At 38.7% G+C, this 25376-nt stretch overlaps 2 protein-coding genes across 4 annotated transcripts; one reads left to right on the top strand and one right to left on the bottom strand.

Moving 5' to 3' along the window:
* Nucleotides 1-635: 635 nt before the first annotated feature.
* Nucleotides 636-25376, top strand: LOC129740635 (troponin T, skeletal muscle). 3 transcript variants are annotated; one of them, XM_055732379.1, is made up of 11 exons: nucleotides 642-747; nucleotides 12857-12900; nucleotides 13959-14003; nucleotides 21558-21575; nucleotides 23017-23167; nucleotides 23239-23454; nucleotides 23520-23738; nucleotides 23803-23895; nucleotides 23969-24049; nucleotides 24192-24270; nucleotides 24776-25376. In XM_055732379.1, the coding sequence occupies exons 2-11, from the start codon at nucleotides 12878-12880 to the stop codon at nucleotides 25003-25005; spliced, it is 1155 nt and encodes a 384-aa protein (XP_055588354.1). In that variant the 5' UTR covers nucleotides 642-747; nucleotides 12857-12877; the 3' UTR covers nucleotides 25006-25376. The 3 variants fall into 3 exon arrangements, with proteins under 3 accessions (XP_055588355.1, XP_055588354.1, XP_055588353.1); XM_055732378.1 differs by lacking the exon at nucleotides 24192-24270 and adding an exon at nucleotides 24513-24591 and having other exon boundaries at nucleotides 643-747; XM_055732380.1 differs by lacking the exons at nucleotides 13959-14003; nucleotides 21558-21575; nucleotides 24192-24270 and adding an exon at nucleotides 24513-24591 and having other exon boundaries at nucleotides 636-747.
* LOC129738053 (uncharacterized) lies at nucleotides 8934-9335 on the bottom strand. The gene has a single exon (XM_055729231.1). The coding sequence runs from the start codon at nucleotides 9333-9335 to the stop codon at nucleotides 8934-8936; it is 402 nt and encodes a 133-aa protein (XP_055585206.1).

Genomic DNA, 25376 nt, shown 5'->3' with positions numbered 1-25376 from the left:
GTCCGCCAACGCACTGCTCAATGCTAACTGTTTCATTTTAGGTCACTTTAATATTTGATTTTGAACCAGCAGTTAGTACCACAGGAAGAAGTGTCGTTTTCACCAAAATGTCCTAAAGAGATGAAGTTCGTTGTTTCGGATCCTAAATTATTACCATTTGCACTCTTCATCAAGTATGTTAAGCAGGTGCCATTTCGACAGCAGCATGAGATCGTCGATTTTCATTGCAAAACGGCCGACCGTTTTCCACCAACCACCTGCCTGCCTGTCTGCGTTTCGCATGTCCCGGCATCACTTTGTAAACAATTTTCCTGAGATTCGTCAGAACAAAAAAAAAAACTCCGTTTTACATCATCCCACATCCCACGGTATCGTACCAATTGCCTTGGGATGCACTAAGCAAATTTTTTCTTCTAGGTGTTCACGTTACAAGCTAGGGTGCTCAGTTTGTGATCGCACCACATTTTTCCCACACGGGATCGCACACATGAAAAGCGAGTTTTTCCTCCGTCTGCGGTGGGAAAATCGGTGCGAATAAGAAGGTGGGCGTACGCGCGTATGATGGTTTGCGTGTGTTTGTGGAGCGTTTGTGTGTTGGTAAGGTTCCATCCGGTGGCGACCGCCGAAAAATTTTGAGACTTCAGAATCGGGTAGCTCGGTTTCCTCGATTCAGTCAGCGCCTGCAGCAACACTGAGTTCGACGACGGCCGCCGGATCAGTGCGTATTTTCATTTTCTTGTAGAAACAGTAAGTGTCTGATGGAAAATCTACTCTTTTACCCTTACTTTTTCATCTGTGTGCCATCATCTAATTACTGCTGTTGCCGATTCTGTTGTAGCTGATATAATTTTTTTTTTCTTGAAAAATTTTGTTGTGGGAGAAATTTGCAACTGCATCTGTGGAGAAAATGTGCAACGACATTTTTCCGATTGGTAAATGGTGTCCCAAAAGTGATGTGTTCTCTGGAAAAGCTCCTACTGAAAAAGGTTGGGAGGGTCACATCAAGACTCAAGGAACTCTGATGAAAGTGAAAGATCCGGGTTACGTAACTACCGAAGGATACCTGTTGCTTTTGGATTGTACTCGTTCAAAAAGGTGAACCTGGAACTGTACGGACTGGAATGGGATTAAAAAAAAAACCAAGTGACAAAATTCAAAAATTGAGGGAAGATTTAGGTGGAAAATGTTTAAAGAAAATATTGGGATTCGTTCGTTCCTGAAAAAAAAATCAAATGGGGAAAATTTTCAAACGGGATCACATTTGGCTGTCAACGTGGACGACGACGACGACTGACAAATGTTAAAAATAGCATTTTTCCTCCGAGCTCAGTGCCAAAAATTTGTACCAGTCGTAGGAAAACCAACTCGTCTCGGGAGCTATCGTAAAATTGCTGGTGGTGAAACTAAATTTAAATCGGAAAATACACGAACCAAGTTTTTTTTTCGTATGCAACTGCGAGCAACTGTGGTTACACCTCACTTGTTGGATTTCGATCAATTTCGGTTTGATTTCCCGCAGAACGCATCCAAAGGTTCGAGTGAGTTGGTTTGTTCGAATTGAAAAATTTTATTCGTGTAAGCTTCGATCTGAAAAAAAAAGGGAGATTAAAATTCGAGATCAAAATCTGAAAAAGAGAGATCAAAAATCAAGATCTTGAGAATGGCCTTGGAAATACCTATGGTGCCATCGCAAAACTGATCTGAGGGAGCATGAAACATCATCCAATCATTATTTCGTAGATTGGAAAAAATGAATTTATTCTCAATTTGTACCATACCAATTTTAAGTCCTCTCAGATAGCTCAGTTGGTAGAACACTTGCCTGATGATCATGAGTTCACGTCAAGGGAAGATGTGAATTCCGAACTTTTGATTCCCCGTGTCTTCATTGGTTTCCCTTTATTTGATATGTTTTTTTTCGTTTTGAAGTAAAATACTCAATAAGATCATCATATTCACACTCCTGTACGGGATGAAGATTGTAAAATGGCTTTCATAGAAACAAAAACAGGATGCTTTGTACTACGTTCCAAATTGCTGGAATTCTGCACATTTAATTTTTTTTCCGCTGATGTTATACAGTGCATTGCCTTCACTATTTTATTGGCTTAGATACAAGAATATTGCCCTAAATAATAAAAAATAATCAAAATAATGAAAAATAAAGAAAATGATTAATAAATTTGAACAAGTTTAACAAAAGCTAACAATCTACATTGAACAAGATCGAAATATCGAGTATTTCAGATTGAAACTTGATTGAAACTTGAAACTTGATACAATACACTTCACATTTTTCAAAGTTTGATTCGATATTTGTTTCAGCCTTATTTTTTTAGTTCGTTTTTCGAATTCGGTCATTTATTTTACCGAATAGCTATGTACAGAATTTTAACAGTGTGTTTGGTTCAGTGAAAATTACCAAACATTCTTCTTCTTCTGCTTTTACCAACATAGCCAAAACATGTAAGCATCCTGGAAAATGAAAGACTTGGGTCCTTCATTTTTCTTTTCAACGTAATCTCTGTTACATTTAAATATGCATTGCAGAGATTACTACATCCAGGTCAATCATGAGTTAAATACTGCAAAAGATACTGGAACAAGGGGAAGGAATAAAGCTTGAAGTTCTCTACCAAACGCTTCATATGCTTAATGTGCTATAACTGTATAAAAAACTCATACAATCCAAATGTCTAAAATCGTAAAAAAAAGGCTGGATCTCACCAAAAGGGTTATCGTTGATAGAGAACATACTTCGCTAATTCGGAACCGTACGTATAAAGTTGGCAGGAGTCGGGCTGTTGCTGTTTTGATGACAGAACATACTGCAACCGAAGTTTCTGAAACAAATTTTCCCACATCCTACTGCACACTTCACAAATCTGTACACCTCTGCGGTTATTTTCATCCGGATTCGATACTAGTTCTTCCTTATTTCAATTCTTTTCTTCCTAAGTTAGAACGCCTTTTTCACGGAGCGAAAATTTTTGACGTCCGCGCCAGTCAACGCCTACTCTAATTCATCAAGTGAAGTCTCGGTGAAATTTACCAAACATTCGATATAAAATTATCGAACGACAAATTGGTACCATTTTATTGTTTTTTTCGGTGAATATTGCGTTTTTTGGTAGTATCGAACACCAGTTTCTTTTGTAAAAAATTCAGTGTTACTTTCTTGTTGTATGGGCAATAGCCACTTCACATATTGCGGTTACTGGGAAAATTTCTAATCGCGCGACGGTAGCCTTCCGTGCGGTAGGCTAGCCGGAGCAGTAAACACAGTTAAAAAATTCACTCTTACTCACTAATTTCATTGAAAAGTTAAGAAGTAAATACTTGAATCAATCTTCAAATCATTATTTTGCAAGAGAGGACACATGAAGTCATCGGAATGAAATATTATTATTCTTAGTATTCATGGAGATTGAATTAATTACGAGCGTTAAAATCCCAGACAAAACAAAAAACAATCTACATTATTGAAAACACATTTTTCCATAGCCTGAGAATTAACGAATTTGGCATGACGAAGATTTTTGATGCGATAAATGCGTCTTTGATACTTTATATGCTAGCTTTATATGCAGGTCGAATTCAATTATGTTGTCGTAAAATGTAACAAATCGTATATGAGAAGTTAAAAAAAGGAGTTGTGTACGGTGAATAATCTATTATAGGAAATAATACCATTCGCATCGCAAAAAATTGGACTGCGCACTCATAACTGCGAAATTTGTGCAATCTGTCGAATCAGTATAAAATCTGACGGTTTTCTACACGCTAACCGCTTTTCAGTTAAACTTTATACGGATAACTCCGACTGCAAAACATAGCACGAAATCCAACATTCAATGAATGATCGCTACCGTGTCGTCGAACTCTAAACTTATTTAAACAACTACAGGTTTTCATTTTTTTTCGTGAATTTGTCCGCTGATTGACCCCATCGCAAACAGTTTTTTTTCTTAATCATTTTTCCGTGATTTTGACCGCTGATTGACCAAGCTCAAGGCAAACACAATTTTTGTTTTATAAACAAAAGATAATCCGATAATAATGTTTGTTATACATGTTTGTTTGACAACTTTTTATTAAATCATCTTTCAATGTTTCGATTTAATTTCAGTCGATAAATAATCCTTATGTAGAACAATGCTAATTTTTTTCTTGAATACTGTAATTTTTTTTACAGTGGTACCCTACGGGAGCCCAAATCAGCTATCGCAGAAATAGAAAAAAAGAGTGGATCAGCAATAATTATAATCAATCTGTCATAAAAAAAATGCCGAACTGATTACCGTACTCCGCATTTTGAAAATTCTATGAAAATTGTCAATTATCTAGGACCGTTTCCTTAAAATAACACAGATTTTATCGAATGTAGAAACTTTAAAATTCTTTTTCTCGAACTGACTGAGGTCAGTGTTCCCAAGAAGTTCAAACTTTTTTACAGACTACTATCGATCTAAAGCTAAAGGAAAGCTAAAATAGACAAAAGCCATACTTTCTTTCATTGCCACTTTATAAGTCAAAAACTAATCTTAAATCATGAAAAATTAAATTAAAAATAATATAAAGTTTTTTATGGGCCAAATTTCAACAATTTTTAAGTTACTATTTTGTGTTGGAAATTAAAAAAATACGTATCTTTCGATGGTCAAACAACTCAGGAACATTTTAAATCTTTGGATTATCTGAAAACATTGATTGAAATGATTGCAATGTTGTTTTGATTTTCCAGGAAACTTTTTTTTTTTTTAATTTTCAGGCTCCTTGTAGTTTTAGAAATGATGATTGTTGGGGGGCTGGGGTACCTTGGGTGGACTGTATGACCAATTTCCGATGTTTGGGGTTCCTTAGGTGGGGTTGGGTTCCTTGGTTGGAGTGTGGTGGTGTTCCTCGGGGTTCCTTGTGGGTTCCAGATTCCAGTTAAACACTTATTTTTGGTAAGTTACAAAGTTTATTTTAACTACACGATTCAGGTTTTAGCACAATTTATTAAACACAACGTTCTTTAAGGAAATGCAACACTACAATTTAACATTTATTACGAAAACTACAACATAATATTTAACGAGCAAAACAATTTATCTTCTGCACCAATGGCTATTCGACTTAATACTAAAATTAATGGATATAATACAAAATGGTGATTTTGGCAAGATTTTGTTACAATAAACAGTTCATTATGGCCCAGTTTCAACAGCTTGTTGCATCGATCAGCTGTAGCTTCTGGAGATGTTAACAGTTTCGTCCTTCTCTGTCTTCCTGAACTCCGAGCATTCGAACACAGAGTTGTAATAAGGATTCTCGTAACCCAACAATGATGCTACTTTTGTTTGCTTCAAACGGCTCAAACTGCAACAGTAACAGTAACTTCAAGAGTAATTGGGAATTGAAAAATCATTAAACCAGAAAAAAAACCAAAAAAAAACACTTAAATACGTAAACTTGTACATGATGAATAGTTCTTATCATTACCCTTAAGTCTTACGATGTCCTCGATCGGATATCAATAAGAGAAAAGAACCAAACTGAAACAAGTTTACTCGTTAATTTTAGATGAATTCCCTTTAAATTGATTATTTTTCGATTCTCAGCCGCTCCAGTTTTCTTTTACTTTTTATGATTCGCTAAGATTAAAGTGTTACTTAATTGAGGGAGGCCGGTTGGTTGTTGATTAGCAATCTTTTAACGTTCGAAACGACCGATTTATTCAGTTGGATTAATCCCAACAACTCGCGGCATATGAACTCTTAAAAACCAGTCTTTCGTAACATGAAAATATAAATTTAACCAACAAAAAAAAGGCGAATCCTGCCAGTTGACTCGGTCCTGTACAGAAACAGCTCGATTTGCCTGTTACCATCCTACGCTCTCATGTGTTCAACATGTGTGAATCCCGAATGGCATTTGGGCCGAGCGAATCACATATTTTTTCACACGTTTTCCTCCGAACGAAAATTCCCTTGGCACCGAAAAACTAGACAAAAAAAGAGCTCAAGGGAAAATGAGGTTTACAAATGCGAGCTCGGTATGTGTGTCGGTTAAAAAAACTCTAAAAATAACTGAAATTTTCATGCCACTGACTTTCGCACGATCGCAGACCGGATCCGGCTAATGAACTCAGGCGCACAAGTTGAAACTGGCTAAACGCATGCGCCTCGCGCACTTCTGCGCAAACTCTCTCGGCGGAGTCTCGAATTCGATCCCCTTTTTTAAGCGCTACTGTCCATTACTAAATGAGGACATGAGCATTTTATGAATGGCCAATTTACACCGAACGGACAGTTTACTTCTAAAAAATGGATTGGAAGAAAAACCCCGCGTAGGACCTCGCCAAATTGTGTGGGTGGTACGAGTTTCGTAATTTCGATTTCCTGTCACCTTGTGTGTTTTTTTTTTCAAACAAACACTGACCCATTCTGGTAGGTGATATTTATTAATTTTCTCTGCTCACGTCAGACGGCCTGGAATTTGAATTCATACAAACGTGAGACTATTTCGGTTGCATTGGAAAAAAAAGTTATACAATTTCGATACCAACCGACAATCTTTTCAGATCAATACAATAATGATAAAAGCAAAGCTTTTTTATTGGGACATTTTAGAACAACAATTTGTAAGGTGGTAGACCCCTTGAATTGTTGGGAAAATTTTAGTTTTTTTTTTACAAATTTTAACGAAAAATTCTTAACACAAGAAACGAATAGTTGGCAAAGTTCCAATTAAATTCTTCATTGGGATGACTAGAACAGCGAGTTTTTGTATTGAATTTCGAAATTAGCATCGGTACATGACCGTCACTGATACTTCCCCCAAAATTTGAGGTTATTTAGTTCCATACATTTAGGGTTATGTCAAGTTAAACTAAAACGTGTAAAGTAGTTCTAGATTACACGTTAAATAAAAATAATAAATTCGCCAAGAAACACAGGTGATTTCTTCTACCCATCGTTCAAAGTGAATTCTACCTCATCTACGAATCACCTATCAAAAAATGAACTGTCTCAGCATGAGGCAGGAATTTTAAGTTACGACTCAGATGATTTCCGAAGAAGACGTCACCAACTGGAATGACTCGTTCGGTGCCAAGAGTATCTCTACGCCGTGGCTATAATCCGTCACTTTTCCCTACGATATTCTGAAGATCGTTCAACGCATTGAAGATAACCAATTTCATAACTTCGTGCACTCGCACTGTATTACCTGGAACTTCCTTTGTCAGTGATTTTTAGTTGTTGGGAGTTGCCCTCATTCGCAGCCCTAGGACCGTATCATCTGATCGGGTCTTACTTGTCCAAATTTTTATTTTATTTTTTATTAGTTGATCATCCTTTTTACGGATTACATTCCAAGGCACAGCGAGTAACCGCGTCCCTGCAGTTTGCTACTTTGGGGCTATGGGTGCAATTAGTGGCTCATGAATCATGCTACCCCTATCTCATAAAGTCCACCTGGAGCCACTGGCCATGAGTCCGCATACCGGCATAAGTGCCGCAACCCGTGGTGTAGAGGATAGTCTTCTAAACCAGGGGCATGAGATCGAATCCCGGTCACGGCGCACATAATACACTTTCTGTGGGTTGGTGGTATTTGCATTTGTAAGATGCTAGCGATCACATGCTCGAAAGATGTACGCTTAGAGTTACGAAAAAAGCAATCTCTTCGAGGAAACATCAAGTTTCATTGAGATCCTGTATGTGTTTAAGTTCGTTTAAAAAAAAGTCCTATCCTGACCTGCAACAAAGGCTATATCCTTGAAGGGAGACCATACTCGTGCAGAGCTCTACACGGCAATACTCGTTTTAATTCTACATCAGTTAAGCTCTTCCCCTCTACTGTCACGACACGATTCGCGACTCACTGGTCATTCACCGCTACTTGTGAGTGACTCGTTGACGAAACGCCTCTCCTCTTGTCTTGAAAGTCCTCTTTCTCTCCGTCTTTTGATTCAATTCGAGACGAGAACAACTCGCCTCCCCAGCAAACATGAAATCGTATCAGATAACTAAAGTCGTTTACAATAGTGTTGCGAACCGCAACTGCAGCGTGAAAAGATCGTATAAAATGTCGTCTGAAGTCAGTTTTAATCTGATATGATAAAGTCCACCCTGTTTGTAAATTTGGAAATGATTTGTCTCCCACGCGAGCTTCAAGTGAGAAAATCATCGTCATGTTCTCTCTGTAACCACCAGTGCATCCAGACGGCTAATAACAAGACGGCAATTGAGTAATATTGACCAATGAGAGAACTGAAAAATATCGTCGCTGGCAACGATTTGCAGGCTATGAGAGCAAAATCTAACGCTCTCTTGCATTCTTCCGATAGGTGCAAATAAGGTGTCGGATAACGCCCAATTGGTGTAGTTTTTGTCGCTTATGAAAGAAATTAAATTTATGTATTTATATTGCCTTAACTTTGGTAGGTAAATGCTGTTTTTTCAACTTTCATACTATCTTTCTATAATGTATATGGAACGTATATCAAAACAGAATAAGAATGAAGCTCCAAAAATGTTCGCTGGGTCTCCTCGCGTCTGGAGATCCACAACTTTTCCACTAACCGTGTTCTTCGTCTTAACACTTTGAGACTCAATCTGAGACCCGACCTCTCCTTATAAGACTTGAGGTCTTGGCTCCACATGTATTCGGCACAAGGCTCTCTTCTCTGCCCGTCGTGTGCCAATCATATCCGCTAATCGGGGCCAGGAACCTCCTCAAAACCCATAGCTCACCATGCGCCAAATATTGGCATCATCCACAGGTGGCAAGCATGTTTATGCGTACCCCTTCGAACCTCGGACAGTTGAACACTACGTACGTCTTAACTGTGCTACCGCAGGTTGGGCAGAATGGCGAGGCCGCATGTGTCATGCAGAAAGGTGGTTCTCCATGTCTCCGGTCCATCCAGGATCCGATGTTAGGGATCAAGTGATGGGTCCTCCGGCCACGTTCCGAGCTGTCCCACTGGTGCTGCCAGTTGAACATCGAGGCCTCTCTAGCATCTGAACCGAGTTGGGCATGACCCCCGCCACAACTTCAGCAGCTACCGTGGACACCTTTCGGAAAGCGCTGATTACTCGCAGGTTCATCATCCGCTGCACTCTGCAGAGCTTCTGCAGATTACACTGCCTGCTCAAGGCTGCCTTGCAGACCACCGCTCCGTGCGGCAACATGAACGAGGTCACGCTCACCAGGACCCTCCTTCTGCTGCAGCGGATCGCCGAGTTATTCGACAGGGCCCGTGAGAGGACTACTGTCGCTATTGCCGTTCTTTTGCAGGCGTAGTCGACGTAGACCGACGTAGAACTCAGCCGATCGTCGATCATCACCCCCAAGTACTTGATCGCACGCTTGGATTCGATTGCACACGGTCTGGTGCTGAAATCAGGTTTGTGATCAGCACCATATCGGTCTTGTGGTGAGCCAGACGCAAGCTCTAGGAGCGCATCCAACTTTCCACCTTCTTGATCGTTACTGTGGCGAGTAGCTGGACCGTGGACCTCCTCGATCGATCGATGATTAACCACGTCGTCGGCGAATCCTACAAGTCTCACTCCCATGGGGGGACGCAGTCTCAACAGTTCGCCATAAACGATGTTCCACAATACCGGGCCAAGCATCGAGCCTTGTGGAACCCCCATCGAGACACTCACTGTTTCCAGTCCCTCGCTGTTCATATACTGTACTTGGCGGTTATGAAAGTAACACTCGACGCAATCGCCGCCCAAATGACGCTGTTGAAGTCGTTCTTCACGTCAAGGGTGACCACTGCGCAAAACTGGCCTCCTCGCCTCTTCTTCAGCCTGACTTCGTCTGCCCCTTTCGATGACTAGTCGAAAAGCATCCACCGAGCTACGGCCTTTCCGAAAACCGAACTGTTTATCGGATAGGCCGTTCACGCCCTCGGTGTAGAGCTGTATCCTGTTCTGACTGGATCACATTCTCTAGAGCCCCTTGCCAGTAGTATCCAGGAGACATATCGTGCGATGTGCTGATGGGTCAGCTGGTGGCTTACCCGGTTTTGGCAGGAGCACCAATCGCTGCCGCTTCCACACGTCTGGGAAGACCCTCTCATCCACATACTGTTGCAGTGATGACCGGAACTTTTCAAGGTGTACCATGAGCGCGGCCTTCACTGCTACCTTAGGGATGCCATCCGGACCCGAAGCTTTGTTCAACTGAAGAGACTTAGCAATGTTCCACAGCTCCTCCAGCGAAATCTGTTCCTCCTCACGCTTATCCCAGTCATATGGGACAATCGTCCATGTGACTTCCTCGTGCTGTGGGAACAGCTCTTGATGATTTCGTGCAGTTTGTTCGGGCACGTTTCCTGCGGCACATTCCCTTCAGCGTCTTGGCCATGACAATCTTGTTAGCGTCGCCCCAGGGATTGTCATTGGCGTCGCCTCAGGGAATGTCAGCTAAAACAGCCTTCGAATCCCTGGTCAAGCCACGGGGATTCTGAGGGTGTGCCTCATGCGGCCTCTTTTGGTTGGTTAGCAGTATAGACACTATAATTTCATATAGTCTGGCAAAGAGAATGACGGGAGCCAATCGAACTGTCATTCGCGCGGAGCCAATCGAGCATTCTATGATAATGTTCAAGCTCTTCATAACTCTCTCCGGTTGCAAAGTATAAAATGGTTTTTTATATTCGAAAATTTATTACTTTTTTGTTAATTGAACTCGAAATCGATTTTGAAAAATATATTATGATCTATAGGTGAAAAAATAATGAAAATTTTTCTAAACAACTTTAATTAATGTTACTAAAAATCCAAAAAAGCTTTGTGAATCACAATACTTCAACCATGATTTTCCTATATTTAGAAAGTTTGCTCGATTGGCTCCCGCGAATGACAGTTCGATTGGCTCCCGTCTTTCTCTTTGCCAGACTATATGAAATTATAGTGTCTATAGTTAGCAGAGCAGAGGTTACGAAAAACCTCAGTTCGGCTTTGACAAGGTGGTGACACTAGTCAAGAATTCCAAAACACAGGCGGCCAAAATATCTTGTTCACCCTCAATGGAGGTCAATGGTTTGAGTATTCAACAACGTCAACGTCAAATAACGTACAAAATCATCGAAGCAATTGTTGTTCGTATTCGCGCTGTTGGTATAAATTTCATCATGCTTTTATAAGCGAATAGAATCCCAATTGAACATACAAATAACAATGGACTGATTTTCTTCTCGAACCTAGTAAAATAAGACAAACTGAGTTTCGGTTCAATTCAAATTCAATTCAAGTGTTCACCGGATGGCAATATTAGGTTACCGATTTTTCCGAAATATTAATCAAAATATATTTTTACCAGTTAAGGTATTGTAGATGGCTCTGCAGTTCTAACTTCCAAAAGATATTCATTTTATGCTGATTTATTTTTTCAAGACTCACATTGGTTACCATGGCTAGATGCATGCATTTTGATGCCGGAACTCTTTAGATGACGTTGCCCAGGACAGATCTCTGCAACGTTACACGATTTGTCTATGTATCGTGTGACCAACATCTTTTAAATGAGCCTTGGTGACTCTCGTTTTTTCCTCAGATTTAGGCTTTTTTTTCCTTGTGAGCATAGGAGATAAAAGCTCAAATCTGAAGGAAAAAGCTTAAATCTTTTTTTGACAGATTTAAGCTTATTTCTGGAAATATTCGGGAAATCTGAGGGGAAATGCTGAGAGATGTGCTCCACACGGTTTGAATAACATTGCCGGGATGTGGCTCAGGATAGCTAAATTCCTTAGGTATACTACTCCGTTGCTTGCATATGTATTAGTAGGCCAACCAAAAAATAGTTATAGAAATTCCACACTCCACAGAAATGTATGGAAAATTACAAAAAAATATTAGTTTTCTAGAAAAACTACTAATTTTAAAATTCTGCAAAAAATATAAAAATGTATTCACAATGTATTAAGCTGAAAAGTTGATTTTTAATGGGTTAAAAAATTCCTTTTTGTTAAATTCCTGATAATTATTTTTTGTTTTAATTTTGTATCGTCTAAAATAAAGAAGAATTCATCACATGTAGTAACAAGTCATTTTTTAGCATATTTTTACAATTACATTTGAAATAATGCTTTCCGAAATTCGAATATTTTGCTGAAATACTGCTAAATTGCCAAAGAAAAAAATGACTCGTAGTCAGAGTATTGAAAGCTTTTGAGCATAAATTTTACCAATTGCTACACGAGATATTTTGAAGACTGTGACTGATCACTAATTTGAACAAATAGACCCCTAAATTTTCCAAAAATTGAATTTTTGTTTCAAATCCAATATCTACATCATTTAAAATTTCATAACTATTTTTGACCCTGCGTTTACCCGGTTCTGTCGATTGAGGTTAAGCGCAATGTTATACCTTTTGATCTCCCTATCTTGGGCGTTGCCTACATCGAAGGTCCATATAGAAGAATGCAAGGTTATTAGATACACTAGGTTCTCCGACTTTCACAGTAAGTAGGCGAGGAGTGAGCGGGGCTCTCAATGAGTTTGTTTATTTTTTGCTCAGCTTTTCTGAGGTTTGTTGGTAAACAAACTTCATGAGTTCCGCATAGTTGCATAGCCTACATAGCCAAAATGGCTGAATCGGGAATTCGTTATTCGGGAACACCTCCTGAATATATACCCACCTTGGAAGAATGGTTGTTCGTGGCAAAGCCTTCTTGATTATCTTGAAGTGACGTTATCTTTGGACAGTTATTATTTGTTACTCGCTCTCTCAAAAATTACACTCTTACAGTAGTTCGGCAAGCATTGGCACATGGCATATTACCTCACTTTTCCTATATGAGCACTACCATCAAAAATATTGAAATATCGTTTTCCTCTTTCCCCAGGGCTAGCCGCAACCCCCCACCATGTCTGATGATGAGGAATATTCGTAAGTATACAGTGCTTCGACTAGTTGTTCAGTGACGGTTGCCCTAGTACACAATTTTTGATAGGGCAACCAGCTCCATGCAAACTCTCAATCTCAATCTCCAAGCGAAAGCTCCATACCGAACAGTTTCGAGCACTTTTCCGTGATGCCAAATCAAACTACCAACCACCCCCAGAATATACTCTACAACAGCGTTCTTCAAATTGTTCCGCTGCAAATAAAAAAAACAAAAACAAAAATAAAAGCCAACAACTGCTATTTTTGATGATTGGAAAATTTTGTACTTCACATTACTTGTAAACAGTTTTTCAAATCACGCTGCCCCGTTCACACAAACGTTTTCACGACCAGCACATGTTACATTCCAGAATCATTCCGTTTTTCTTTTTTTTTTGTACAGCAAAATATTGTAAAATATTTCTTTGTTATTTGTTTCTTGTTTTCCGTTTTCTGTTTTAAAAAATCCACAATTTCCCAAGTAACAGTTGATGACCGAAACATAGGACTTTCAACTGTTTTACCTGAGACCTAAAAAGAAAAATCACCCCTTTTGAGTGAATTTTTGAGTCTGTTTTTTCTGTATCCATACCACCAGTTTTTAAACATTCTTGCTTTGTTTATTGTTTTATGTTTTTTTTTACTTGGTTTAGTGTTTTTTTTTTCTTCAAATGCAGTTACTATTTTTTTCATCACCCTCTCTTCAACACCCAAGCAGCTTATGTTCATTTTTTACCATGTTGTGGGGCGTTTTGGACACATCCACAACACCATTCTATTTTGAAGCCTCCAATGCGTTGCAATCCCCTTTGCGTTTTACCAGATGAAAAGAAAAAAAAATGGTCCAAAACTAGCGTAAGTCTGTTTTTAATGAAACGCCCTTCGGGAAGGTGTTTCCTCCTTTTTTGAAGAAAAGCAGAAAATTGATTAGACTGGCAGCATTTCAGCAAATTTGGCAACTCTCTCTTTCGACAAAATTAGGCACAGTAATAAAAAAAAATATTCTCCGTCGATCCCAGAAATGCTCACCCATTCCTAATCTGTTTCTAAATCAATTTTAGCGGTTCTGAAGAGGAGGAGGTCGTCGAGGAACAGCAGCAGGAAGCGTAAGTGTCTCTGGCTGTCGTGCATTCACCAGTATGCCAGTCCCAAGCCTGTACATTATTTATCTCCCCCTAATTCAGTAATCCCTTTAGCTGTCTATCTATCTATCTCTCAAATAATCTCTATTTCTCTAATGGAATCAACTATTTTTTTTTTTAATTTTCGAATCAATTCAACTTGTTTGACTCTAGCCGATATTTTCGTACAATAAACCAAAGACCGCTGAGTAATTGCTAGTAGTGCATATTGATCAATAGATTCGAGACCAGCTAGTTCTTTCTTTAGAATTTAATTTAGAAGAGAATTTTAAAAAAAATATATGTAGAAACTGATTATTGTTTTGAGTAATACTAGCTACGCGATGTCTTTTTTAGAAGGATATTAAAGAAGACTCTCTTTTATCCATGAAAAAAAAAACATCGGGGGGTCTGGAACAACTTTGTTTCAATTTATGCGGACAAAGAACACGTTTTTAGATTTAAAATGCCACTGATAATCGTTAAAAAAATCCAAGTTTAACTTGGAGTAATTTGAATTTTTTCATATTTAAACATCAGTTGAGAAGTTTTTGACCGGAATGCATTTTAATCTGATTCATGTCGAAAATGTACAAACTCAAGAGGAAATATCTAAATTAATTTCAAGTATCTGGCAGCACTGTTAAAAAAAAGAAAATCTGCGCTTTCTAAGCCAATCCGTATTTTTCAACCGGGAGGCCAAATCAAACCAAACAATCCACAACCTTAAAAATCTGCGCACCGGGAGGCCAAATCAAATCTATCAATCCACAGCAGCAGCTTTAAAAATCTGCGCTTCCTAAGCCAATCCGTCTTTTCCACCGGAAGGCCGAATCAAATCAATCAATCCACAGCATCAGCCTGAAAAATCTGCGATTCCTGAGCCAATCCGTCTTTTTCTACCGGGAGGCCAAATCCTAAGCCGATCCATCTTTTCCACCAGAAGGCCAAATCATACAATACACAGCAGCAGCCTTCAAAATCTGCGCTTCCTGAGCCAATTCTTCTTTTTCCACCGGAAGACCAAATCAAATCAATCAATCAGCAGCATCAGCCTTAAAAATCTGTGCTTCCTAAGCCAATCCGTCTTTTCCACCGGAAGGCCGAATCAAATTAATCAATCCACAGCAGCAGCCTTAAAAATTTGAGCTTCCTAAGTCAATCCGTCTTTTCCACCGGAAGGTCAAATCAAAGCAAACAAACCACAGCAGCAGCCTGAATAATCTGCGCTTTCTAAGCCAATCCGTCTTTCCACCGGAAGGCGTAATCAAATCAATCAATCCACAACAGCAGGCTGAAAAATCTGCGCTTCCTAAGCCAATCCGTCTTTCCACCGGAAGGCCAAATCAAATCAACCAATACACAGCAGCAGCCTTAAAAATCTGCGCTTCCTAAGCCAATCCGTCTTTTCTATCGGAAGACCCAATCAAATCAATCAATCAGCAGCATCAGCCTTAAAAATCTGCGCTTCCTAAGCCAATCCGTCTTTTCCACCGGAAGGTCAAATCAAAGCAAACAAACCACAGCCTTGAAAATCTGCGCACAGGGAGGCCAAATCAAATCAATCAATCCATAGCAGCAGCCTGAAAAATCTGCTCTTCCTAAGCCAATCCGTCTTTCCACCGGAAGGCCTAATCAAATCAATCAATCCACAACAGCAGCCTTAAAAATCTACGCTTCCTAAGCCAATCCGTATTTTTTCACCGGAAGGCCAAATCAAATCAATCAATCCACAGCAGCAGCCTTAAAAATCTGCGCTCCCTAAGCCAATCCGTCTTTTCCACCGAAAGGCCTAATCAGAGCAAACAATCCACAGCAGCAGCCTTAAAAATCTGCGCTTCATGAGCCGATCCGTCTTTCCACCGGAAGGCCAAATCAAATGAATTAATCGGCAGCGGTCTTTGAAATCTGCACTCTTTCTGCTTATTCTACCAACCATGCTTCTGTCATAATTTTACGATTCTTACGAATCTTAGTTTAGAGATTCACTCAAACACGTCTGTCGATCACAAGAATATTAAGATAAACGACTGATTTTGTTTTGTTTGTTTTGCCTAGTGTTGCCAAAGTAATAAACGTTGTCATAGAAATTTATTTTTATATACCGTGAAAGCACCAATGGCCGCGCATTTAAGCGATGATTGATGTTCTTTGTGTCGTACAAAAATTATGTTTTGTGCGATTCTGGAAAGAAAAGCACTGACATGTAGTAAAACTTACGTACTTAAAGGGAAAAATTTAAAAGCCAAAAAATATTCATTGCAACGCCACAAAAACGGGATTTTGTATTAAGTGTCGGTGTACCAATGGCCGCGCACTCATATGTTGCTTGTTCCAATCGCCGCTCACAAGTGTACCAATGGCCGCGCACGTCTTAATGAGGGTTTAAACAGTAAATAAGGTATCCAAACAGTTTAAAATGTTGTTTACACGGCTCTCAGGCTCATTGTGAATATTCTCACGAAAGGCTTTTTATGATTCACCCATCAAACACCGATTTATCTCCATTGTTTATGAAACTAGTCTGGTGCTGAATTTGTTTGAGACGCCATTTTTACAGAGCATTATTTTGCCGGAAGATGTTTTGAAACAATGTTTTCGGTCCCGATTTCGATAAATCATCACACATTCGGCGAGCTGTCTGAAAATCCACGGGGAAATTGACCAACTAAAACTTTCAACAGATCCGAATTGCTATCTAACCTCAAATTTCAAACACTTCGTAGCCATTTTCATTAGATAATCGTTTCTTCTGATATTGTTTCTAAAAATTGTGTTTTTTTCAGCCGGTTATATGATGGAAAACATTGATTGGAAAGCTTGCCTGTGAATCTTATGCAACTTTTGTGATCTTCCGAAGAACTTCTCTACGTTTAACTGCTGATAAATACAAGAAGACTTTCCGTGCGCGGCGATAGAAACATTCAAAAATCAAGTGTACCAATGGCCGTGCACAACAAAATTGTTATTTTTTTCCGCAACAGAACCTTCAAACTGTCCACTTTTTTTCACAATTGATTCATTATACAGCCACAAATAACTTACGTTCGAATTTTTTTGCCAAAGTGCTCTAATTCAACACAAAAAACTGAACTACAAAATGGGCCCCGCATAGCTCACTTGCTAAGGACAATAGACAAAATGGCATCCGGCAAAAACGATGTTTGTTTTTATTTTTTCCTGACCTAAAAAAGCAGAATAAATTTATCTCTAGTATGGCGAGTGAAAGATACTTAGCGTAGGTATCAGAAAATGCGAAACATGGAAATTTTCATTGTTGAATTTCAGAGAAAATAATGATTAAAGTTGAAAGTGCGCGGCCATTAGTACTGCGCGGCCATTGGTGCTTTCACGGTATCTACAGTGATGCCGAATACAGCTATTTTTTAATAAAATTTGATTTAACTTCTTCATATCTCATATCTACAACAGGAAGATGTTCAAACAATATTTCTTCTCTAGACTGAAAATAGAACTCTATCACCAAAAGAAAGAAGTGAAATGATTTCTTGCTTCGAGAGTCTTTAATAGTTATGAATAGTAAATTTCTACAATTTAAATTCTAGGGTTTTTTTTTTCAAATTATTCTGTCCAAAGAAATCGTACAGAAATAACGAGTTTTGTCCGCTCAACTTAGAAAAATGTTGTTCTAGCTCCCCAGATGGAATTACTTCTGTAAATAGCTCAAACCTTATTAGTCAATTAGACTGCTTCATGTAGCCCTTCCTTCAGTTCTCAACGTTTAAATCGCTTTGATAAACCGTTTGTGAGAAATGGTACCAATTCTTACTCATTTGTATACCCAACGTTATTCAAAAAGTACTACATCTGAAGATTTAATTAGAAATTAATTGGAACCTTTTTCCATATATTCATCCATTGCATATTTAAAGGCGCTAAAGAATGAAAGTCCATTGTGACTGTAAAATTCTTCGATTGTCAAATTCAATAAAAAAAACCAATAGAAAAAGGTTTAAGCTCAACAAAAAAACACCGAATTGGTACCACACATTCGCTATCGAAATTGCTTCACAACAATCTTTCAGTTACTCTCAAATACTTAGCTTCTATGCTTTGGTTCTTGTGCTTCTACAACTAATCCCGACTCCCCCCCAGTTCAGAAACTTTTTCTTCTCGACAGTAACAAACTTCAAACACTGCCTCCTAAAAACAGCGCACAACGATCTGCTTTTCCCCGACTGTGATAAATTCTAAATGTAGAATTTTCTCTTTTTTTGCAGGAAGTAAGTGCGATTTTATAGAATCCCAAAAAAAAAAACTAGACTTGTTAGTTGTTTTTTGTACAAAGACTTGCGTTAGGCCAACAACCCACATAACACCAGTCCTAGAATGATAGTAGTTGAAAAAAAAACCAAACCTAATACCAAACTGCCCGAAGTGTCAATGAATTTTTTGGGTGACAAACCTCGAGGGTAGTCAATCTCATAACCAGATTCTAGTGAAACGTGGATGAGTTTTTGAGCGTCTGTCACAAGTCTTGTTTCAACGAAGTAAAAAAAAAACAATCCAATGATTTTTGTCGGTAAAATTTTTCAATATTTTTTCTTAAGCACTTAACCTAGCAGATTATTTTTGTGCCATCACCTCTTATGAGACCTGCGCTTTGCTAGCAGCTAAGCCGAACATCTCCATCTTCAGTGTATCAAAGTCAGATTTTTTGTTCGTTTTTTTTTTGGAAAAACATCATGAATTTGGATTTGTTTCGGCTAGTTCGTTCGATTTTGATTTTTTTTAAGATACCGCAAAGCAAAGTGAGGTGATGGTGGCTTTCTTATGCTTCTTCTTCTATTTATCAGTCAGGAATACCACCAAACAAAAATCAAAAAGCGATCAACTGAGGCTTCCTAATACTAAAAATTCGATCGAGAACGGATTACCCAAACTGCCAAGTCGAACACTTGGTTAGATTCTTCCAATGCTTCTCTTAAACAAATCTGCTTACAATCATTAAGAAAATTATTGTTCGAAAAACTAGAAGGATCCGAATGAATAACACTATGAAAAACTGAGAACACGAAACATATCATCCTATTCCAGAAAAAAAAACTTTGAATTTGAATTCTGACTCCATTTTAAGTATGAACAAATTTTGAAATCCAATTTTGATTTCTGAACTGAATCCCGAATCTGAATTCTGAATCTGAATTCTGAATCTGAATTCTGAATCTGAATTCTGAATCTGAATTCTGAATCTGAATTCTGAATCTGAATTCTGAATCTGAATTCTGAATCTGAATTCTGAATCTGAATTCTGAATCTGAATTCTGAATCTGAATTCTGAATCTGAATTCTGAATCTGAATTCTGAATCTGAATTCTGAATCTGAATTCTGAATCTGAATTCTGAATCTGAATTCTGAATCTGAATTCTGAATCTGAATTCTGAATCTGAATTCTGAATCTGAATTCTGAATCTGAATTCTGAATCTGAATTCTGAATCTGAATTCTGAATCTGAATTCTGAATCTGAATTCTGAATCTGAATCTGAATCTGAATCTGAATTCTGAATCTGAATTCTGAATCTGAATTCTGAATCTGAATCCTGAATCTGAATTCTGAATCTGAATTCTAAATCTGAATTCTGAATCTGAATTCTGAATCTGAACTCTGAATCTGAATTCTGAATCTGAATTCTGAATCTGAATTCTGAATCTGAATTCTGAATCTGAATTCTGAATCTGAATTCTGAATCTGAATTCTGAATCTGAATTCTGAATCTGAATTCTGAATCTGAATTCTGAATCTGAATTCTGAATCTGAATTCTGAATCTGAATTCTGAATCTGAATCTGAATTCTGAATCTGAATTCTGAATCTGAATTCTGAATCTGAATTTTGAATCTGAATTCTGAATCTGAATTCTGAATCTGAATTCTGAATCTGAATTCTGAATCTGAATTCTGAATCTGAATTCTGAATCTGAATTCTGAATCTGAATTCTGAATCTGAATTCTGAATCTGAATTCTGAATCTGAATTCTGAATTCTGAATCTGAATTCTGAATTCTGAATCTGAATTCTGAATCTGAATTCTGAATCTGAATTCTGAATCTGAATTCTGAATCTGAATTCTGAATCTGAATTCTGAATCTGAATTCTGAATCTGAATTCTGAATCTGAATTCTGAATCTGAATTCTGAATCTGAATTCTGAATCTGAATTCTGAATCTGAATTCTGAATCTGAATTCTGAATCTGAAATCTGAATTCTGAATCTGAATTCTGAATCTGAATTCTGAATCTGAATTCTGAATCTGAATTCTGAATCTGAATTCTGAATCTGAATTCTGAATCTGAATTCTGAATCTGAATTCTGAATCTGAATTCTGAATCTGAATTCTGAATCTGAATTCTGAATCTGAATTCTGAATCTGAATTCTGAATCTGAATTCTAAATCTGAATTCTGAATCTGTATCCTAAATAAATATATTTAACCTATCATTTTTTTCCCAAGGATTTGAATCTGAATGAGAAATGAGAATCATAATTCATAACGAAAATTCTAATTAATTTCTTCCAGAAGTTTCAATAGCGTACAGAATTCGAAACGAAATAATTTCATTTCGATTTGATTTGTGGATTAGAAATGTCATAACTTCAAAATCTTTCTTTCATTCTGTTTTTTTTTCTGAATGCAAAAATCGAGTCAAATTTTGGTTATATTCATAAAATTATTTCAGAGAATCTAGAAAAACAAAATCCTTCATAACTTTCATGCATATTATTTTAGTTTTGTACATTGAGCTTCCATTTGCAACTTAATTTTGGCTATCTAATAAAGGGTCCAATGGTTTTTGTGACTAACATAGAGTATTCTAAAACTTCACTATTATTACAAGCATGAGTCTTAATATGAATTCTTATAGAAAAATCGAAAAAAAACTTGTACTGATGAATAACTTAATTCCTTATCCCTAAGTCTTGGTGTGTCCTTTCCGGACACCTATAAGAGTAAACAAACATTCTGATACAAGTTTTTAAAAACTAAGAACTGACTCATATTTTGACTCAAAAATGCTTTAGGTTGTAAGTATTTTTTATTTTGAAATACCTAAATTTTTTGCCAAAATTTTTTTTTGTATAAATCGATATTTTAAACATTTTGTTTTTGTTTTTCCCTCCGTTTATCTATTTTTGTGTTGTTCGTCGCCAATATCTGAAAAACACACAACGGAACCAATCGAAAACATTAATCCAAAAATAAATCGTGTGTAAAAACACATCAACTACCTCACCATCCCGTTGCGCCTGCGAATCCTTCATCACCTGGATAAATCAAACCCCGAACTGGTTCATGATCTGTAAAAACCCAAAAAAACGCATCCATAACCATCAAAAACCTACCCGTGTATGTGTGTGTGTTTCTGTTGTTAAAATTGTTACGGAAAAATGGCGTCCTTTTTCCCGGGTACAACAATTGATTACAATAATGTAAATGAACCACCCACACAATCAAAACCCCAAAACCAAAACCAAAAAAAAAAATCACTGTCCACGTAACACCGCCATCAACCAACCAGGCCAGCCGCCAAATCCGAGTAAGTCAAACAGAATCCAGACTCAGAATCAGTCAAAGTCATTGTTGGGATTGCAAGATTTCGCAATTCGAATTTGAGAATGAACGAATGTGCTTGTGGGTGTTTAACGAGTTGAGTGCAACTTTATATGTATACAAATCGGGATCATTCCAAGTTTTTATAGATATTAAGGAAATACACCATATTTGGTTTAGTAGAAAATGGCAAGCATGAGGTTGTTTACATTGTAGTTTACTCAGTATTTTTTGTTTATCGAAATTTGACAACAACGAGCCTTCTCCACATGTAAAAAATAATACATTATTCGGTACTTCTAGCATTAAGAGCATCGAACATTTCGATTTTTAGAATCAGTGGCCCACTATTCTGCGCCGCGGGTGAGGTGAGGATAGTCAAGTCTCTCGATTCCAGGAGTCACTTTAGGAGAGGAACGTCACTTCGAATGAACTTTGGGAATGAATTTTTGTTACTTTGCTTACTCCGACTATCGGAATAAGGTGACTAAAGTCCCGTGACAGTAAGGTGACTCGACTATCGTCACCTCACGCGCGACGCAGAATAAGGGTGAGTGAGAGAATGAGTGATCACTGGAAAAAAAAGCTGAAATACTCAATCAACAACACTCATATTTCTTCTGTGAGAGAGGCTTCATAATTCTTCTCTTATTTTCTTCGTAACTTCCCGAACGATCTGTAAATAGGTTTTAAAAAGGGTCCCAAATCAGTACAAGTATCAGTATCAGTGCAAAGTGCAAAGTGTTATCAGTACACTTGGAATGATCCAATGCATGTCATCTATCGCTACTACTTATCTACTCGCTTCACTCCAATACACACAGTCATCGATTCATAATGGTATGAAACATCATCCTATACATTCATTTTGACACTCCTACACAACACAGGTAAAGTTTGAAACATAACTTATCTTTTTAATTCCAACGATCGAAGAAAAATGTCAGCAAATTTTAGGAAGCATGCGCTATCTATCTATGATGGCACTTAAAATCAACTTTTACCACATACACACACAACTTTGAACGAAATTGCACAACTGCAACAACACAGTCAGCAACACACAGATACTTGTATACATTTTTTCCCCGTTTCCAGTGTCTTTTGTCCGGCGTCTCGTTTTTGTTGCCACTAATGACTCTCTGGTATTGTTTCGTATTTTGTATTTTGTAACTCTCTTTTTCGTTCCATCTTTTGATACTCAATCTAGCATGATTGTTCCGCGTAACGGGCGCACTTTTAAACTTTGGATCTAGCAAACGGAAATTTTTTGATAAACTTTTTGGAAATCGCTTTTTTGACGATCAAATTAAACTCGGTTCTGCACCCCCTTCTCGGAACTCTAGATAGCTAATCGCTCCGGTTACTCTCTCTTTTTTGGTCGATTCCTTCGACACCGTTTCTGTTTCTGCCTTTGGCTCGTCTAGGGGAGACGATCCCGAGTTCATCAAGCGCCAGGACCAGAAGCGTTCGGATTTGGACGAACAGCTGAAGGAATACATCAACGAATGGCGCAAGCAGCGGGCAAAGGAGGAGGATGAGCTCAAGAAGCTTAAGGACAAACAAGCCAAGCGCAAGGTAGCGTATCACTAGTAGTGACGACCTTTCGTAGTTCTTAAACACTCGCTTTTTCTCGACCAACCCAATAGGTGTCCCGAGCTGAAGAGGAGCAGCGCATGGCTCAGCGCAAGAAGGAAGAGGAGGAGCGTCGCGTTCGCGAAATTGAGGAGAAGAAACAGCGCGAAATCGATGAGAAGCGACGACGTCTGGAGGAGGCCGAGAAGAAGCGTCAAGCGATGCTGCAGGCCATGAAGGACAAGGACAAGAAGGGACCGAACTTCACCATCACCAAGAAGGACAGTTCAGTAAGTTTTGCAATGTCTCTGCCGTTGTAAAACGTAATTACTTATGATTTTCTAACCACAAACAGTTCGGCATGTCCAGTGCCCAGATGGAGCGTAACAAGACTAAGGAACAGCTGGAGGAGGAGAAGAAGATCTCCCTGTCCTTCCGTATCAAGCCTCTGGAAATCGATGGACTGAGCGCCGATGCTCTGCGTACCCGCGCCACCGAACTGTGGGAAACCATCGTTAAGCTGGAAACCGAGAAGTACGATTTGGAGGAAAGGCAAAAGCGTCAGGACTACGATGTAAGTATTCGACTTCGAAAGATTAGCTCCAGTTTAAGAATTAATCACAAAATTCCTTCCACAGCTTAAAGAGTTGAAAGAAAGACAGAAGCAGCAGCTGAGACACAAAGCCCTGAAGAAGGGTCTGGACCCAGAAGCTCTCACCGGTAAATACCCGGTAAGCTGGAACGTTCAAAGTGGGAAACCAGGGTTCAACCGTCCTAATTCTGTATTTTTACTGCTCCCAACAGCCAAAGATCCAAGTCGCCTCCAAATACGAACGTCGTGTCGATACCCGCTCCTACGATGATAAGAAGAAGCTGTTCGAAGGTGTAAGTATTGTAGCGCTTAGACTTCTAAGATTCAGAGTTGGTGAGGCAATTTGTAGGAAATTCATTACCCTTCTGGTTTCGTGACATCCCGACCGCTTTCTTAGAACTTAACGATCTAATAATTTAAAATTACCTCCACAAGGGTTACACGGCGTATTACCTAGAGAAACTGAACAAGAAATGGCAACAAAGAACCGACCTTTGGAATACACGAACGAAATGTAAGGGTTGCTCGTTGTCTGTAAGAAATGTGCCTGCTAACGGGAAAGTTGTATCTGTTGTCACTTATCGAGTCCAAAGGAGATATTTTTTTTTAATCTGTCACTGACGGGAATGATCTTTTTTTTATGTCAAACTCAAAACCCACCCTTTTGTCTAATGCCCTCCATAACCTATTTATGACATGTGTAATTAACCGTTGGACTCTTTGTTCTATGTACTCTCCTGAACATCTACTCTGTAGGGATTTGACACCCTGAACAAGGAAGTCCTCGAAAAGCAGTGGTCTGAGAGGAAGGAACAGTACGTCGGCCGCCAGAAGTGTAAGTATCCGTCCATTCTGCTAACACGAACAGAGTTTCAAGCAGTAGAACTCCTTTGACAAACCTATGTATTGGTTGTTTGAAACCTCGTTGTATCAGTAGTTCAGTACCTGTGTTAAACCTTAACAACTGTAGTAACACCACCAAGCCTAATTATTAATCTTCCACTTTCTCCACCCCACAGCCAAGCTCCCGAAATGGTTCGGCGAACGACCTGGCAAGAAGTCCGGAGACCCAGAAACCCCCGAGGGCGAGGATGAGGTCAAACAGGACGAGGAGGAGATCGAGGAGGTCGAGGAAGTCGTCGAGGAGGTCGTCGAAGAAGAGGAGGAGGAAGAGGAAGAGGAGGAAGAGGAAGAGGAGGAGGAAGAAGAAGAGGAAGAGGAGGAGGAAGAAGAAGAGGAGGAAGAATAAGCGCCACATTTCGTACCAAAGTCGTCAGCCGCCAGGTCGTCTCCTGGTGCTCCTCTGGTGGAGCCTGGGAGAGCTCCAAAGCGGCTCGATCAAAGTCGGAAGCATTATTTTTTCTACTACCATTTCCACACTACTATTCCTTGAATCATCGGCGACGGCGCAGTGTACTCATTCATGACGATGATGACGATGATGATGAAAGAACCAGAAGCAATGATGTGCAAGAGCCAGCAGATTCAAACGCGTCTACAACTTTGATTGGATTCATCTCGATTAACATCTTTCATGGAGTTTATTATTTAACTGATTTTTTATTATTTAAAAAACTCATTATAAAAACAAACAAAATAAATTATTTATTATAAACTATA

The sequence above is a fragment of the Uranotaenia lowii genome, chromosome 1 (assembly GCF_029784155.1).
Source record: "Uranotaenia lowii strain MFRU-FL chromosome 1, ASM2978415v1, whole genome shotgun sequence".
Lineage (NCBI taxonomy): Eukaryota > Metazoa > Arthropoda > Insecta > Diptera > Culicidae > Uranotaenia > Uranotaenia lowii.
Note: the sequence above shows the minus strand (reverse complement) of the source record. Positions and strands in the feature narration are given on the sequence as shown.